We start from the raw sequence: 18,728 nt of genomic DNA on the forward strand, positions 1-18,728 counted from the left end.
GGATGAAGGCAGGCATACATACTTTGGGCGATGTAATGTCAGATGGTAAACTGCTTGATTTTTCATGACTGCAACATATATTTGGTCTTGCTAAATCCCAAAATTATAGATGGATGCAGTTGAAGCAGGCCATTCAGGAGGGGTTCCCTGAATGGAAAAATCTTAAAAATCAGTATAGCTTTCAGGCGGACTTCCTGGGACACCAGACCGCTCAGTGGTATAAATTAATATCTGGATTTTTGAATAAGAAACCAAAAACTGTTTTTAGCATTGAGATAAAGCATCAGATTATTGCGTCTCAATGGCCACGAATCTGGACTTGGAGGATGCGGTGTACGGTGTCTGCATCTATGAGACAAATATAGAGCATTTTGGACCCCAGTTCATTTACAGAAATTAGATAGTTCAAAGTCTAATAGATGCTGGCATTGTCATCTTGAAGCTGGGACTTAGGTACTTAAATGTTGGAGATCCATTTGGGATCAAGTGAACAAAATATTAGAAAACCCAGTGGCATTGGCATACGATACCATCCTATTTGGTACGTTAATGAGGGTTAAAGCCAAATATCTGCCCGAAATAACAAACTTCTCTATATAATGACAGGGGCTGCCATACAACTCATTTTGAGGAATTGGAAGAACTGTGATAGATTACATTACACTTTCTGGTGGGAATCTGTTATACTTTTAAAATGGAATGTTCAATGGCCGTACAACAGGGACAGTATAAGAAATTTATGGATGTTTGGGAACCATTGACTAAGTTCTGTAAGGAATGATAATTGATTTTATTTTATCGACCCTTAAGCATACACATCCAGGGTGGGTGGGAGGGGGGTAGGGTTTTGCACTGGAATTTCATTTGGGGAATATATGGAGGTTTCCTGTAGGTATGTACTTTTTCTGATTATTTGATGGGGGTGGAAATAGTTGTACATTAATGTCTGTAAGTTAATGTGCATTTTGTGTAAACTTATGTATATTGAAATTGTTTGTTTACACTATGGTAGTTTGAAAATTTAATAAAGATTTACATATTTTCCTGTCTTATATATGAGCTTGATTGCCGTATTTGAATGAACTTCAGATGACTTGATTCCTTTTGAGTGATCCCGTTATTTAGAGTTGCAATAGTCTAGATGAGAAATGACCAATGAGTGAATTATGGTTGTGATAGCTGCAGTTTCGAGGATGGAAGTTAGGGAGCGGATGAGGCGAAGTTTATAGAAGCAACTTTTTATAGCGGAGCTTCTCTGATCATGATAAATTAAATCTTTGTCTAAGAGGTCTCCAAGTAATTTTATTTTAGATTCCATTTTTATTGGGCAGGATTTGATGGAAATTTGTCCGTTTATGGTTTCATTGTTTCTGATCGGGAAGAGTATACCACAGGATTTATTTATTTATGTTGAGAGAAAGTTTGTACAGAGCCATTAAGTAGAGAAAGGTGGACAGGGGAAAGGATGAGGTAAATGAAGCACTGTAGGATAAGGTGGGGAATAACAGAAGAGAGAGGAGCCCCACCCAAAAAAAAAAAAATTATTGTGACTATATGGTGAATATATTTCTCTCCTGGAAGAATATTTCAAACCTTCAAAAGAGTGAGATTAGAAAACATCTTATTTTTAATAGGTTAATAAAATAATCCCCTCTTTTACTAAGGCGCACTAGTTGATTTAGCGTATGATAAATGCTAATGCATCCTAGAATATAATGGATGCATTAGCATTTAGCAGTGCACGCTAAATTGGCTAGAGCGCCTTAGTAAAAGCACCCTGAAAATGAATATCACTGATATAAATTCAGCATATATTGACATATACAGTATTTGTTTAATATTAATCAGTGTTATAGATATAAATTTGCTGAAGAGGTCTCATGTTTCATAACATGAAAGTCAATATAAACCCGGTCTTATATAAGCTTATACATTCTTCATATAGAGACTTGCATAGACCTCAGCGGTACCTTCTGTATGTACCGTATTTTCACGCAAATAACGCGCACCCGTATAAAACGCGCACACGGGTATAGCGCGCAGAAATCACGATGATATGTACAAAAACTTTGGTATACCGCGCTCATGGGTATACCGCGCATGCTGCCCGACGCTCCTTTCGCCCGCCCTGACTTTCCGACTCTCCGTTCACCCCCCCTGACTTCCGTGCACTGTCCCCCCTTGAAGGTCTGTCCCCATCCTGAAAGCCTGATGCCCCCCCCCGACGTCCGATACATCCCTCCCCCCGAAGGACCGCCGACTCCCCAACAATATCGGGCCAGGAGGGAGCCCAAATCCTCCTGGCCACGGCGACCCCCTAACCCCACCCCGCACTACATTACGGGCAGGAGGGATCCCAGGCCCTCCTGCACTCGACGCAAACCCCCCTCCCCCCAACGACTGCCCCCCCCAAGAACCTCCGACCGCCCCCCCAGCCGACCCGCGACCCCCCCTGGCGACCCCCACGACCCCCCCACCCCCCTTCCCCGTACCTTTGGTAGTTGGGCCAGAAGGGAGCCCAAACCCTCCTGGCCACGGCGACCCCCTAACCCCACCCCGCACTACATTACGGGCAGGAGGGATCCCAGGCCCTCCTGCCCTCGACGCAAACCCCCCTCCCCCCCAACGACCGCCCCCCCAAGAACCTCCGACCGCTCCCCCAGCCGACCCGCGACCCCCCTGGCGACCCCCACGACCCCCCCACCCCCCTTCCCCGTACCTTTGGTAGTTGGCCGGACAGACGGGAGCCAAACCCGCCTGTCCGGCAGGCAGCCAACGAAGGAATGAGGCCGGATTGGCCCATCCATCCTAAAGCTCCGCCTACTGGTGGGGCCTAAGGCGCGTGGGCCAATCAGAATAGGCCCTGGAGCCTTAGGTCCCACCTGGGGGCGCGGCCTGAGGCACATGGTCGGGTTGGGCCCATGTGCCTCAGGCCGCGCCCCCAGGTGGGACCTAAGGCTCCAGGGCCTATTCTGATTGGCCCACGCGCCTTAGGCCCCACCAGTAGGCGGAGCTTTAGGATGGATGGGCCAATCCGGCCTCATTCCTTCGTTGGCTGCCTGCCGGACAGGCGGGTTTGGCTCCCGTCTGTCTGGTCAACTACCAAAGGTACGGGGAAGGGGGGTGGGGGGATCGTGGGGGTCGCCAGGGGGATTGCGGGTCGGCTGGGGGGCGGTCGGAGGTTCTTGGGGGGGGCGGTCGTTGGGGGGGGGGGGGGTTTGCGTCGAGGGCAGGAGGGCCTGGGATCCCTCCTGCCCGTAATGTAGTGCGGGGTGGGGTTAGGGGGTCGCCGTGGCCAGGAGGGTTTGGGCTCCTTTCTGGCCCGATATTGTCGGGAAGTCGGCGGTCCTTCGGGGTGGGGGTGCGAGTGGTCCTGCCGGGGGGGGGATGTATCGGACGTCGGGGAGTCGGCCGGGCAAGAGGGCTTGGGCTCCCTCTTGCTCCGATCGTGGATGCGGGTGCGGGTGGGAGCGCGTGCGAGCGGTCGTTCGGGGTGGGGGTGCGAGTGGTCCTGCCGGGGGGGGGGATGTATCGGACGTCGGGGAGTCGGCCGGGCAAGAGGGCTTGGGCTCCCTCTTGCTCCGATCGTGGATGCGGGTGCGGGTGGGAGCGCGTGCGAGCGGTCGTTCGGGGTGGGGGTGCGAGTGGTCCTGCCGGGGGGGGATGTATCGGACGTCGGGGAGTCGGCCGGGCAAGAGGGCTTGGGCTCCCTCTTGCTCCGATCGTGGATGCGGATGCGGGTGGGAGCGCGTGCGAGCGGTCGTTCGGGGTGGGGGTGCGAGCGGTCCTGCTGGGGGGGGGGTGAATCGGGCGTCGGGCGGGGTGGGAACTATGTTTTAAAACTTTTGTATACCGCGCTCACGCATATAACGCGCGAGGGGTATGCGCGGTAGGTAAAAACGCGTATAACGCGCGCGTTATATGCGTGAAAATACGGTATTAAACTTTTATTGTATAGAGTAATGGCACCCAAATTCATCATTGGTCTCAGAGTGTATCTTATATACTATATCTATTTTTTTTTAAATATTTTCAGTATTTTTCAATAGGATAGAATACTCATCTTAGTCTACGTGGGTGGGGGCAGGCACTCCGACATAGGACTGTGTTTTGCCCATACAGGGCTTTATCAAGGAAATCCCCCTTAAGCCAAACGACTCATGCTCCCCGCGTTCATTCGTTTTTCAATGCGGGGAGCATGAGTAGTTTGGCATAAGGGGGATTTCCTTGATAAAGCCCTGTATGGGCAAAACATAGTCCTATGTCGGAGTGCCTGCCCCACCCGCGTAGACTAAGATGAGTATGATTCAGCCGTTCAAATACTTGAAGGGTATCAACGTAGAACAAAATCTTTTCCAGAGAAAGGAAAATGGTAAAACCAGAGGACATAATTTGAGGTTGAGGGGTGGTAGATTCAAGAGCAATGTTAGGAAATTCTACTTTACGGAGAGGGTGGTGGATGCCTGGAATGTGCTCCCGAGAGACGTGGTGGAGAGGAAAACGGTAACTGAGTTCAAAGAAGCGTGGGATGAACACAGAGGATCTAGAATCAGAAAATAATAGTAAATATTGAACTAAGGCAGACTTGCACGGTTTGTATATGGCCGTTTGAGGGAGGATGGGCTGGAGAGGACTTCAATGGCTGGGAGGGTGTAGATGGGCTGGAGTAGGTTTTGACGGAGATTTTGGCAGTTGGAACCCAAGCACAGTACCGGGTAGAGCTTTGGATTCTTGCCCAGAAATAGCTAAGAAGAAAAAATTTAAATTGAATCAGGTTGGGCAGACTGGATGGACCATTAGGGTCTTTATCTGCCGTCACCTACTATGTTACTATGAGTATTCTATCCTATCGAAAAATACTGAAAATATTTAAAAAATAGATATAGCATATAAGATACACTCTGAGACCGATGATGAATTTGGGTACCATTACTCTATATGATAAAAGTTTAATACATACAGAAGGTACCGCTGAGGCCTATGCAAATCTCTACATGAAGAATGTATAAACTTATATCCATAAGACTGGGTTTTTTATTGACTCGCTTGAGTAGTGGGTTTTTGGATTCACTAATTTTGAGCAATTCTGAGTCATAACATGAAAGCCATTCCTAATAAAATGCATATTCTGAAACCAGTGGAATAACCTACCTGCTCTGGTCTCAGGCCTGGTGGAACCCAAGTGTATTCTTCCAAAGCACAACCAGAATCATCATCGGAGGTTGAACTTCGCTGACATCCAAAGGTAAGTTTATTCATTTTTGGTTCCATCTCCAAAGGCATAATAGTGCACTGCACAATCAGATTTTCAGTCGCAGTTCAACAAGCAACAATTCTGAAAAGAGGGTGCAAATGCACAATGTTACACATCAAATTACATGGGACAAGCTCAATTGCCAACTTTTCTTACCATCAAATACAAAAGCACCAGGGCAAGAACGTTCTCGGTAATGGCCCCAACATGAGATGTAAATGGGATGAAATTAAGTTTGGAGGGTAGAATGTCGATTATGCACACTAGGATTGGAGCATCCTACATGGCATCCTTCCTGCCGTTATCCCTCTATCCTGGAACTCCCCAACCCCTACTTCCTCCAGATCCTCCCAAATTTTTAAACTATCCTTCCCTTCCATAAAAGGTATTTCCCATGTAGGCAAACTTGGGTCATCCCTCCCCTTTAGAATCACTGAGATCTGGAATAACCTCACCTCCCCTCTCCGAACCTCAAGCTCCCTCCAACTCTTCCGCAAACACCTAAAAACCTGGCTATTCTCAAAACTGTAACACTTCCCCCCTCTTAGGCCTCTCACCTTCCCCCTTTACACCTAACTCTTTAATCTCTCCACTGTAGTTCCTCTCTCATCTTTCTTCCTGTAAACCGTGCCGAGCTCCGCATTCGTGGAGATGGTGCGGTATATAAATCCAAGGTTTAGTTTAGTTTTAGTTTAGCATCAATGATATCTGGGCTTCTTAGCATTCAGCCCATACTAAGCTTTAGTAAAAGGGCCCCTAAGACTATACGGATGAATTGCAGACATAAACTTAAGAACCCATATCGGATTCTCAGAACATATTATGATGATACTCAGTTATCAGCACATTCACCAAACTGTAGTTATATGCTTCACCTCCTAAACAGTTTAAAATATTTGTGATTTTCTCTTTGGAAAATGTTAATAAAATTTTAGATTTTAAATACGGTATGATTTTTTTTTGCAGATTATACCATGTAAGCTAGAGAAAATTATAATTATGCAAGTACAGCTGAAGATTTTTTTAAATTTGTTGTTATGTGTAAAGGTCAAACTAGTTTCCTCATTTACTAACCCGTAGCGTGGGTTTTAGCACCGACAGCAGCAGTAACTACTCCGACGCTCATAGAATTCCTATGAGCGTCGGAGCAGTTACCGCCGCTGCCGGCGCTAAAATCCGTGCTACAGGCTAGTAACGGAGGGGTTAAATGTGTCACAGAATTCCTAACTGAACAGAAGCTGACAGAGTCCCTGCATTCTACAAGGTTAAACACATCTTTCTGCAAATATTAGGCTCCTTTTACTAAGCAGCATAAGAGCATTTTACCGCAGGCCGATGAGGTAAATGCTCCAATGCTCATTTAATTCCTTTGAGTGTCAGAGCACTTACCTCACCGGCCTACGGTAAAATGCTCTTACGCTGCTCAGTAAAACCCAACAATCATGCATAATTGCAGTTTGTTTTTTTTACAGATTCCATTTCATAGGAGTGAATATGGCAGGTACAAAAGTTTGGATACCCTTCCAGTTGATTGATTATTATCTTATTTAAGTTGTTAATAAGGCCCAGAGGGCCAGATTCTGCAAATGGGGCCATTATCAGTAGCCGCCTACAAAAGCGGTGCTGTTCATGGGTCAATAACGCTATGGTGTCATTTGCAGAATTGCAGCTACCTCAAAAGTATGGTGCCTACCTGTAACGAGAATCGTGCCTATGTCCACTTCTGATGCAAACCACACCTACTTTTGACGTAGGCACTGGTAAGTGCCTCTATAGCCAGGACTTGGACATCTTTCTTTGTAGGCGCCTACATTTTTTTTAAATTAATTTTTAATTGGTTTTAAATGATGAAGTCAATTACTGCACTGTTTATCACCAATTAAATCAATTAATTTAGGCGGTGGCAGGGAACCTTCCACCACCTAACTTTCAACTGAGTTTTGAGAAATCAGACCCAAAAGAGCAAATTCTATAAACAGCATCCCGATTGTAGGCGGCGGTAGGCATCCTACCTCTGTCTAACCAGCCAATCTGGATGCATGTTTAAAAAAAAACCAACAACAAAACACCCTGAGGCAAGCTGCCTACATTGTAGGCATTTATGTGAGCCTAGGGAGGCATTTAGGGCTGCTTAAGCTTGCCCAAGGTTAGGCATGGGCGTGATTTCTCCTGGAAGTGAAGTTAGGTGGTCCTAAGCATCTCCCTAGGGCCACGATAGGCACCTGAAATGTAGACCTTAGGCGTTTGAACCAATCAGGGCCTTAGGACCCTCCTTGGTGCATCCCAGAATACTCCGGGAAGGGGAAGGCCTGCCATTTTGCAATGAACTGCCAGCAGAAGGGAGTGGGCATCTGTCTTGCCAGCTCTCGAATAAAGGTATTGGGGCATTCGGGGAGTGTCAGGGGGGTCTTGCAGTATGAGGGAGTGTCAGGAGTGGAATCAGGGAATGTCGGAATGGAGTCGGGGAATATTTGGGGGGGCTCTGGGAGATGATGGGGCCAGCGGCAGGAGGGAGTGGGCATCCATCCTGCCGGGGGATGTCTCGTGGTGGTAGCAGCAGGAGGAATTTGGCACTCCTCCTACCATGGATATTCAGGGGTAGAGGGCTTTGGGGGTTCTTGCAGGAGGGAGTGGACATCCCTCCTGCTGGTCGACTTCGTGTGTGTGTGGGGGGAGGGGGGGAATGTGTTCCCTGCTGTGGCCGCTAAACTGATTGCGCCAGGGAGATTCCCGGTGCCTGTGACATGGATGCCGGTTAGAGAATCAGGGTGGTTAGGTGGGGTTAGATGTCTGTCTGTTAGGACAGACGGAATTCTATATAGAATGCCCATGTGCAATTTTCAAAAGCTGGCTGCTGAGACCGGTCGTCCTATAAAGATTCCGGCCCAAAATGTTTAAAGACCCATTAGGCCCATTAGAACATAAGCAGTGCCTCCGCCGGGTCAGACCATAGGTCCATCCTGCCCAGCAGTCCGCTCCCGCGGCGGCCCAAACAGGTCACGACCTGTCTGAATCACCAGAAGGGGCTCCCTTGCCACCTTGGTTTCTCATTTAAGTCCTATCTTCCCATCGAAGTCCTAACCCTCCGGTCTTGCACATGCACTACCTGGTTGGGTTTCTATACTTATTACCTGGTTAGCTTTCTATACTTGTGTTACATCCCAGCACCTCTCTCAGTATCCCACGATCCCTTTATCCCTCAGGAATCCGTCCAATCCCTGTTTGAATCCCTGTACCGTACTCTGCCTGATCACTTCCTCCGGTAGCGCATTCCAGGTGTCCACGACCCTTTGGGTGAAAAAAAACTTCCTTGCATTTGTTTTGAACCTATCTCCCTTCAGTTTCTCCGAATGCCCCCTCGTACCTGTTGTCCCCTTCAGCCTGAAGAATCTGTCCCTATCCACCCTCTCTATGCCCCTCATGATCCTGAAGGTCTCCATCATATCTCCCCTGAGCCTCCTTTTTTCCAGAGAGAAGAGCCCCAGCCTATCCAACCTCTCGGCGTATGGGCAGTGTTCCAGCCCTCTTACCAGTTTCGTTGCTCTCCTTTGGTGAACAAAATTAGGTGAACAAAATTCCATGACTGAAAATACTCTGACTCTTCTAACCTCTCAGCTTATGATTCTTTTTTGTCTGCTTTCAGCAATCATAGGCCTCCTTTTACTAAGCTGCGGTAGCGTTTTTAGCACACACTGAAGATTAGCGCGCACCAACCCCCGCGCTACATGGCAAAACTATCACCAGCTCTGTGGAGGCGTTAGCGTGTAGCGCTCGCGGCTTTGTAGCGCGCGCCAAAACCGCTAGTGCAGCTTAGTAAAAGGAGCTCATATTCTTCTGTAAGCAGCTGTCTGAACATATGAAAATAATTCACTCTTTCACTCGTACAAAGAAGAGGAAGACTATAAGAAACTCAAAATGCTTTCAGAGAGCAAAGTAGTCTGTCAGAAAAATTGTTAGGAAATGGAAATTACATAGAAAAGTAGAATTCAGAACAAAGTCTGGAAGACCAGGAAAATAAAAATTGTAGAACTGCCTGAAATCGGGTGAGATCTGCAAAACTGAAGTCACAGATCATTGCAAATGACCTACTGAAAGGTTTAGCAAACATTGGAGTTGCTATAGAGATCCATAGTACAGTGTTACTTATATAACAATTATCTGCATGGAAACGTTATGATTTATTATGCTTAACATACTGCCTTTCCTTGAGCAATAACTAAGTGGTGCATAAGTTCAAAATATAAAGAAGACAAGAAGGAACACCATTTGATACATGAAACTAGAGAGACAGAAGTACAGAAACTAGTAAGGAATTAAGATTATAAACTGCTGGCCAAAGCAGCCAGACATATTTGTGTATAGGGAGATTGCAGAGGTTAGCAGACCGTACAGGCCTCAGTACTATCCGCTTGTGTGCCAAAGGCTTTTTAGAATATGTGAGTCTTCAGAGAGGGTCTAAACTTAGGATAGGAGGTTCCAGTCATACTTCAGCTGGGAGGGAATTCCAGGGAGAATGATCAATACAGGAAAAATGCTCAATTATTGATGCAGTCTAGAGAATGACCTGGGAACGGGTACCCGTGATTAACAGAGGAGTGGGGACAGGGACAGGGCCAAACTTTATCCCTGTGCCATTTTCTAAAAGTTTAAGACTAGTATCAATATGTAAAAACTTACAATTTAAGACAACAGACAACTGAATTCAATAATTCAAAAAAATTCCAGAAGCTACCGTACTTTTAGATTTAAATGAACTACTGTTAAATGACACATTTGTGTCTTGTCTGCCTTTGATGTGGCAACAAGAGTCGGGTCTGCTAATCAGATTACTACCATCTGCAACATCTTTCCTTCATGCGATCCCGACAATTAGTAGGATGAAATTGGTAGGAAGACAATTTGTAGGCTATAACAATTGGTAGTAAGATATTAGTAGGATCTTCCTACCAACTGTCATCCTATCAGTTGTTGTATTCTACCAATTGCTGTACCCAATTGTCCTACCACTACCAATGGCATCAGAACAGGAGAGGTGCTCCCCTCTCATGCTTGTAGACCCGACTCCACACCTGTTCTTTTTAGCATTTTTGTAAGTAATATTGCTGAAGGGCTGTCGGGTAAGATTTGCCTCTTTGCGGATAATACCAAAATCTGCAATAGAGTAGACACCCCGGATGGTGTGACTAACATCAGGAAAAACCTAGCGAAGCTTGAAGAATAGTCTGAAATGGCTGCAAAGATCTGTGGGAACGGTACAGATTAGGGGTTGAAGAGTATTTGTGCATGAAAGAGGAGCTGCACTTGGGTGTGATAGTATGTGATGATCTATCTTCCTCTGTTTCTGCCCCGTGAAAGCTGCGATCAAAAATGGCTGCCGCGAGTTCCCGTGGCAGTCTCACAAGACTGCGGGAACTCGCGGCAGCCATAATTTAATGTGGCTTTCACGGGGAAGGAGCATAGGAAGATTGCTGCTGCCCTGCTTCACTGCTAGTATACTACGCTGCTAGTCGGACAGCTGGACATAAGTCCGGGTGGTCGTTTACTGGGTAGGTTGGTATGTGAGGAGTAGCTATATACAGTACAGACAGTGCCTGCTGCAAATACCATGTGCTTGTCCATATAAAGTCTGAAGAATTATCATCAAGACTGTATATTGAACCCTACAACTTACCGGCAACCAATGTAGTTGCTTAACAATTGGGGTCACATCCACCCCTGTCAACACTCTAGCCGTATATTAGATAGATTGTGAGCCCGCCGGGACAGACAGGAAAAAAATGCTTGAGTACCTGAATAAATTCATGTAAACCATTCTGAGCTCCCCTGGGAGAACAGTATAGAAAACTGAATGAATAATAATAATTCTGAATTAACCGCAGAGCTTTGAGTTTAGATTTTGCCACACTCAAATACAGCACATTGTAATAGTCAATTTTACAGAGTGCTAGACTTCAATATAGTACAAAAGTCACATCGAGACACTAGTGGTTTCAACCTCTTCATCACATGCAGTTTAAAAAAAAAAGTTGATTATTGAACATCTGTGTGAAGATCTCAAGCATGCAATACTTCTGAACTAGCATTGTTCTGCCAGGAAGACTTTCCAAACCAGGACTAAAAAATCTCCCATATGAAGAACGTTTGAGCAGGCTGCGCTTATATTCTCTCGAAGAGCGCAGGGAAAGGGGGGACATGATAGAAACATTCAAATACATCACGGGCCGTATTGATGTGGAGGAAGAAATCTTTTGTCTTACGGGTCCCATGGCAACAAGAGGGCATCCGCTAAAACTCAGGGGGGGAAGATTTCATGGGGACACCAGGAAGTATTTCTTCGCCGAAAGGGTAATTGATTGATGGAATGGTCTTCCACGTCAGGTAGTCGAGGCCAGAACCACGCTCGACTTCAAGGGACGATGGGACAGATAGGTGGGGTCGCTCCAGAGGAATGCTTAAAAGATGGATTCCCGGAGGGAGGGTTCTTGAGTGGGCAGACTTGTTGGGCCGTCGGCCCTTTTCTGCCGTTATACTTTATGTTTCTATGAATAGAAAAATTCTTACTTAGCTGTATAGGGACTTTTTTTTTTACTTATTTGAATTTTGATTTACACTTTTTCAGTTGTAACTCAAGGTATGTTTGGAAGCTGTTATTTCTAATAAAGTAGGTGTTACAAAGTTCTAAACTTTTGCACCTGCCAAATTCACTTTTATTATTTTCATTCTGTTAAAAATCAGCAAATAATTTTGTACAAAGAAACTGTAATTAACTTTGGACCATGCAGAGTGGTGCTTCTCAATCACCGAATTTTGTTCAGTCATTCCACCAACAGTAAAGCAGGGCTTTTCACCTGTGTGTAACTCATTCTGCTGGTTTCTGTCTGACACTGAACACGCAAGGCCAGCAGATCACGCGAGGTTACAGGACTCCACACTTTTAGATATCAGACTGAAGCCAGTATAAGACACACATAGGTAAATTAGTCCTGCTGTCTTTTTAACAATGGGAGGAAAGGAAAATAGTTAAAGCTACAAGATTTCTGGTGGGCAAGTCTGTTATACGTTTCCTGTAGTGCATGTAGTTAATTAGTTGTGTTTGAAGGGAGAACAGAGGGGGAATCTAGTAAAATGTCTCCAGGGAAAACTTCAGGGCCAGTCCTACTATTGAGCAAATAACTTTTTTATACATGGCCTGATTTTCAGCTCTTACTGAGTTATGCAAATGAGGCCCACAATGAGACTACACCCTCTTCATTCCCATGGAAAATTGTAATTATAAATTCTCAAACTTTGTCGATAAGAACATTCTTTGCTATCACACTATGGGCTAGATTCACAAAGCAAACCGATTGTGTACCGATCGGTTTGCGACCCCTTAGCGACCAAATTTCCCTCCGGCCCGATTCACTTACCTCTCTGCCGACCATCCTCCGATCCGCACGTGCAAATGAGGGCAACAGCATGCAAAGTAGGCAGGGACCTGATTCACAAACCAAAACCCTGAAACACCGACCAGGCTGGCCGATCACTCCCAAGCGACTGCTGAGGACCAGTCGCTCAAGCCCTTTCCGGCTGCCCTGCCTTCTGCCGCCCTGCTTCTGCCCTGTCAGCTCCGATCGCCTCCTGCAGCACTGACTCTCCCACTGCCCTGATCGCCTGCCTGCTCCGACTCTCCCACCCTTTCTCGCAGTGCAAGCCTGTGGTTTTAACCCACGGGCTTAAGTGGGTTACAACCACGAGCTCCAGTTAAAAAAAAAAAATCTATGCCGGCCCAGAGGTCCTGTAAAAAAATTTTTTTTAAAGATTGCGGCTCCAATGGGCATGCGCAGAAAAGTGATCCATGCCAGCAGATGGGGGCGTTCCTCCGATTGCCCCCATATCAAGTTTCAAGTTTAATAAAGATTTGATTAATCGCTTAATCATAATTCTAAGCGATGTACATATCACTAAAATTACAAAATTTAGGGAACAATACAGCAAATGACAAAAACTAAGTCTTGCAAGACTAAGGACTAACATGACAAACCCATTCAACACAAGGAAAAGTAGGGAAAGGAAATACAAATTATTTGATAGTATGCATATTTTACTTTGCTGAATTCGTCGGACCTGCCCAGATTGGGCCCAATCAGGCAGGTTGGTGAATCTGGCCCTATATTGTTTAGGCCCTGATACATAAGCCTCAAGGCAGATATATGTCATGCATACAAGAAGATTATATATCAGAAAAAAAAAATCAGAATAGTTTTAAGTTTCAATCCCTGTATTTCCCCAATGTGCAAATTCTGTGTGAGAGAAACTCAAGTCAGAGTTTATGAATTAGCTTTCATCTGACATTAGGAGGCATATAATAGCTGCTAAACCAATGGCGTACCAAGGGGGAGGAGGGGCAGACAGCCCCGGGTGCAGACCATGAGGAGGTACTCCTGGGCCATGGTCCAGGAACTTTGCTGCTCTGTTGGCGCCAGGCTTTCCTCTCTGCCGAGTTCTGCCTTTGCAGAAGCAGGAAGTAGAGACCGGCAGAGAGGAAGGCCCAATGTCGGCATAGCAGCGAGTTAAGGTTGCCAACAAAAAGAGAACTCACATACCTCTGGGCCTGCTTTCTATACAGCAGCAGCGATGACTGGCTGTTGGAGGCAGAACTCCTAACAGGCTTCTTTGGCCCGGCCACTGAGGCTTTCCCTCTTCCATGTCACTGATGTCACTGATGACACAGCAGAGAGAAGCCCTAGCAGAACAGGCTGCAAACAGCCCATTTGGCACTGCTTGTAATGGTCTGCCATTGCCACCACTGCTGCTGTTGTTGGAGGCCCAAAGGACATTCTCACGGTGGAGGGGGGGTCCAGTCGGGTCCAGAGATGGAGCACAGGGGGATGGGAGGGAGGGATGGAAAGCTGATGGCACATGGGGGGGAGAGAGGAAGAATTGTTGGACATGGGCTGGAGAAGAGGAAGGGAGATGCAACAAAGAGGTAGAAAGGGGTGGGAGGGATAAATTCTTCATATGGTGGAGGGGAGGGAGACATGCATGGAGAAGAGAAGGAGAAATGTTGGACATAGGGTGGAGGGCATGGAGAGATTGTGCATGGGGAGAAAGAAAATGTTGCACATGATAATGGAGGGGAGGAAGGGAGAGATGCTGCTTGGAGGAGAATAAAGAGGTTTAACCCAGGGCATAAGGCAGGGGGGCGAGGGGAGAGAGAAAGTGAGAATAATAATAATAATAACAGCTTATATACCGCAATACCGTGAAGTTCTATGCGGTTTACAGAAGATTAAGCAAAGGTAACAAATTGAATTGACTTTAAGAGGGGAGGAAGAAAGAGAATTAATAGGACAGGAAATTCATTGTTGAGGAGAGAGTGATCAAAAGGACAAGTTAATCGCTATAGTGGGGAGAGAGAAGAGAGGATCAGTTGTCTAGATGCTTTAGGAACAAGTGTGTTTTTAGACGTTTCCTAAATTCCCCATAAGTAGAATGGCAGTGGAAGGGAAGGTACAGAGATGGAAGATGGATGTTGAGCATAGAGAAAGAAGAAAATGTCAAATGGGCAGGAGACCCTAGCGAGCGAGTTAACAGAAGACAAAAAGAAACCAGAGTGTGGGACCAACATAAGAACATAAGAAATGCCTCTACTGGGTCAGACCTGAGGTCCATCGTGCCCAGCAGTCCGCTCACGCGGTGGACCAACAGGTCTAGGACCTGTGCAGTAATCCTCTATCTATACCCCTCTATTCCCTTTTCCAGCAGAAAGTTGTCCAATTCCCTCTTGAACCCCAGTACCGTACTCTGCCCTATCACACCCTCTGGAAGCGCATTCCAGGTGTCCACCACACGCTGGGTAAAGAAGAACTTCCTAGCATTCGTTCTGAATCTGTCCCCTTTCAACTTTTCTGAATGCCCTCTTGTTCTTTTATTTTTTGAAAGTGTGAAGAATCTGTCCCTCTCTACTCTCTCTATGCCCGTCATGATCTTGTAAGTCTCTATCATATCCCCTCTAAGTCTTCTCTTCTCCAGGGAAAAAAGTTCCAGTTTTTCCAATCTCTCAGCGTATGAAAGGTTTTCCATCCCTTTTATCAGACATGTCGCTCTCCTCTGAACCCTCTCGAGTATCGCCATATCCTTCTTAAGGTATGGCGACCAATATTGGACACAGTACTCCAGATGCTGACGCACCATCGCTCAATACAATGGCAAGATAACTTCTTTCGTTCTGGTTGTAATACCCTTTTTGATGATGCCTAGCATTCTATTTGCCTTCTTAGCAGCCGCTGCGCACTGTGCCGACGGCTTCATTGTCAAGTCCACCATCACCCCCAGGTCCCTTTCTTGGGTATTCTCATTTAAAAACATCCCTCCCATCGTATAGTTGTACCTCGGGTTTCTGTTTCCCACATGTAATACTTTACATTTCTCAACATTAAACTTCATCTGCCATCTCGTTGCCCATTCCCCTAGTTTGTTCAAGTCCCTTTGCAGTTTTTCACAGTCTTCTTTAGTCCGAGCTCTACTAAATAGTTTAGTGTCATCTGCAAATTTTATTATCTCACACTTCGTCCCTGTTTCCAGATCATTTATGAATATATTAAATAGCAGCGGCCCTAGTACTGAGCCCTGCGGGACCCCACTCGTGACCTTCCTCCAGTCCGAGTAGTGGCCCTTCACTCCCACCCTCTGTCTCCTACCTGCCAACCAGCTTCTGATCCATCTATGTACATCTCCTTCCACCCCATGGTTCTTCAGTTTCCGGAGTAGGCGTTCATGGGGCACCTTGTCAAAGGCTTTTTGGAAATCAAGATATATGATGTCTATGGGGTCTCCATTGTCCATCCGTTTGTTAATTCCTTCGAAGAAGTGCAATAAGTTAGTTAGGCAAGATCTTCCCTTGCAGAAACCGTGTTGGCTGGTTATCAGAAGTTCGTTTTTTTCAAAATGTTCATCAATTTTTTCTTTTATCAGTGTTTCTGCCATTTTCCCCGGTACCGAGGTCAGACTCACCGGTCTGTAATTTCCTGGGTCACCTTTTGATCCCTTTTTAAAGATGGGCGTAACATTGGCTATCTTCCAGTCCTCCGGGATCACCCCTGTTTTCAGGGATAGATTGCAAATTTGCTGCAGTAGTTCCGCTATCTCCTCCTTTAATTCCTTCAGAACCCTTGGATGGATTCCGTCCGGACCCGGGGATTTGTCTGTTTTTAATTTATCTATCTGCCTGTGTACATCTTCAAGGCTCACTTCCATGGTTGTTAATTTTTCTGCCTGATTTCCATTGAAGAATTGTTCAGGTTCCGGAATGTTGGATGTGTCTTCGTTTGTAAATACAGATGAAAAGAACCCGTTAAGTCTTTCTGCCACTTCTTTCTTCTCCTTCACCACTCCCTTCTTGTCACCATTGTCCAGCGGTCCCACATCCTCCCTAGCCGGTTGCTTCCCTTTAACATATCTAAAGAACGGTTTGAAATTTTTTGCTTCCCTGGCTAGCCTCTCTTCATACTCTCTTTTGGCTTTTCGAACCACTCGGTGACATTCTTTTTGATACTTCCTGTTCTCTTTCCAGTTCCCCTCAGTTTTGTCCTTTTTCCATTTCCTGAATGAATTTTTCTTATCGCCTATCGCTTCCTTCACTGTTTTGGTTATCCACGCCGCGTCCTTTATTCGACTCTTTTTGCACCCCTTTCTGAATCTGGGGATATATAGATTTTGCGCCTCGCTCACCGTGTTCTTGAGAAAAGACCAGGCAAGTTCTACCTTTTGCCATTTTTTTGAAGTGTTCCTAAGTTTCTTCCTTACCATTTCCCTCATTGCTTCGTAGTTTCCTTTCCTGAAGTTTAAAGTTGTCGCTATGGTTCTCTTTCCTTTCGGTATTCCTACCTCAACCTTGAACTTGATCACATTATGATCGCTGTTTCCCAACGGTCTCACTACTTCTACTTCTTTAGCAGGTCCCCTTAACCCATTTAGGATTAGATCCAGAGTGGCATTTCCTCTCGTCGGTTATCTGACAAGCTGCTCCATGAAACAATCTTGTATAACCTCTAAGAATTCTGTCTCTCTAGTGCAATTTGAGCTTCCAAGACTCCAGTCTATTCCGGGGTAGTTGAAGTCTCCCATAATAACCGCGTTACTGCTTTTGGATTCTCGCTTCATCTCGGCTTCCATTTCTTCATCAATATCTCCTGATTGCCCGGGCGGACGATAGTATAAGCCCATCTTTATTTCAGGCCCTTTCCTTCCAGGTATTTTAACCCATAGCGATTCTAGCTTGTTGGTCGTTTCTGCTGTGTCCATTTTTGTCGATTGTATGCTTTCTTTTATGTAAAGGGCTATTCCACCTCCTTTTTGTCCTGACCTGTCCTGGCGATAGAGCTTGTACCCCGGCAGTGCTGTATCCCATTTGTTTTCTTCATTCCACCATGTTTCAGAGACTCCAATGATGTCTATGTCCTCTGCATTGGTCATGGCTTCTAATTCCCCCATTTTGTTTCTTAGGCTCCTTGCATTTGTATATATGCAATTTAGATCCTTGTATATCCTTGTCTTTATTTCCTTTCCCTGTGCTTCGATCTTTAGTTTTTTTCTCTGTTGTTACAATCCTTATAACCTCCTCTTCTGGGTTTGTCAACTCCTGTGATTTGTCCATTGTTTCTTCCCAGCCTTTTTTCCCCTCGGTATCTTCACGGGATACCGTCTTCCGAATAATCGACACTTGGTCGACTGTCGGCTTTCCCCTTCTTCTTAGTTTAAAGCCTGTTCTATTCCTCTCTTGACGTTGTTCGCTAGAAGTCTTGATCCCGCCGCGCTCAGATGTAGTCCATCTCTCCTGTAGAGCTTGCTCTTGCCCCAGAACGTTGTCCAGTTCCTCACGAAGTGGAATCCTTCTTCCTCACACCATTTCCTCATCCACGCATTTATTGATTGTAGTTCCTCCTGTCTTTTCACATCTGCCCTCGGTACCAGTAGGATCTCTGAGAACGCTATCTTCTGAGTCCTCATCTTCAGCTTCCTTCCCAGAATCTTGAACTGTTCTATCAGCGTGCTTCTCCTGTAGTCTTTCCTGCTGACATCGTTCGTCCCGATGTGGATCATTACTGTGGTCTCCTCCGTCTCCGCTCCTTCCAGGATCCTTCCAATTTTGTCCACGATGTCCTTGGTTCTTGCTCCTGGAAGGCAGGTCACCAGTCGATCCTCTCTCCCTCCTGCTATGTGGCTGTCCACATGTCTCAGGATCGAGTCTCCCACTAGGATCACTGACTTTACCTTCTTTAGGTTTCTCTTCGGTCTCAAATCAATGTCTTCGGGGTGCTTCACTGCTTCCTCACCTGGGCATCGACTAGCCCTGTTCTCCCTATCATGTGATGTTCCTCTGAAGGTGTCTTCTATGAGGTCATCTGCTTGTTCTACTTTCCATGATGGTGTTGGTGTAACTTCATCTGCATTCTGAAGTTCGTTCTCTTGCACCCGTCTCCTGTAGGCTTCC

The 18,728-nt window shown here is 46.0% G+C and overlaps 1 protein-coding gene across 6 annotated transcripts in view; it reads right to left on the minus strand.

The window, feature by feature from the left end:
- The window catches only part of PRICKLE1 (prickle planar cell polarity protein 1), a 237,088-nt gene that overhangs the window by 19,742 nt on the left and 198,618 nt on the right, over window positions 1-18,728 (minus strand). For all 6 annotated transcript variants that reach the window (XM_033958671.1, XM_033958665.1, XM_033958666.1 and 3 more), the window contains one exon: window positions 5,152-5,335. In XM_033958671.1, the coding sequence (XP_033814562.1) occupies window positions 5,152-5,283 (132 nt within the window). In that variant the 5' untranslated portion in view covers window positions 5,284-5,335. The remainder of the gene's footprint in view (window positions 1-5,151; window positions 5,336-18,728) is intronic.

The sequence above is a fragment of the Geotrypetes seraphini genome, chromosome 9, assembly GCF_902459505.1.
Source record: "Geotrypetes seraphini chromosome 9, aGeoSer1.1, whole genome shotgun sequence".
Lineage (NCBI taxonomy): Eukaryota > Metazoa > Chordata > Amphibia > Gymnophiona > Dermophiidae > Geotrypetes > Geotrypetes seraphini.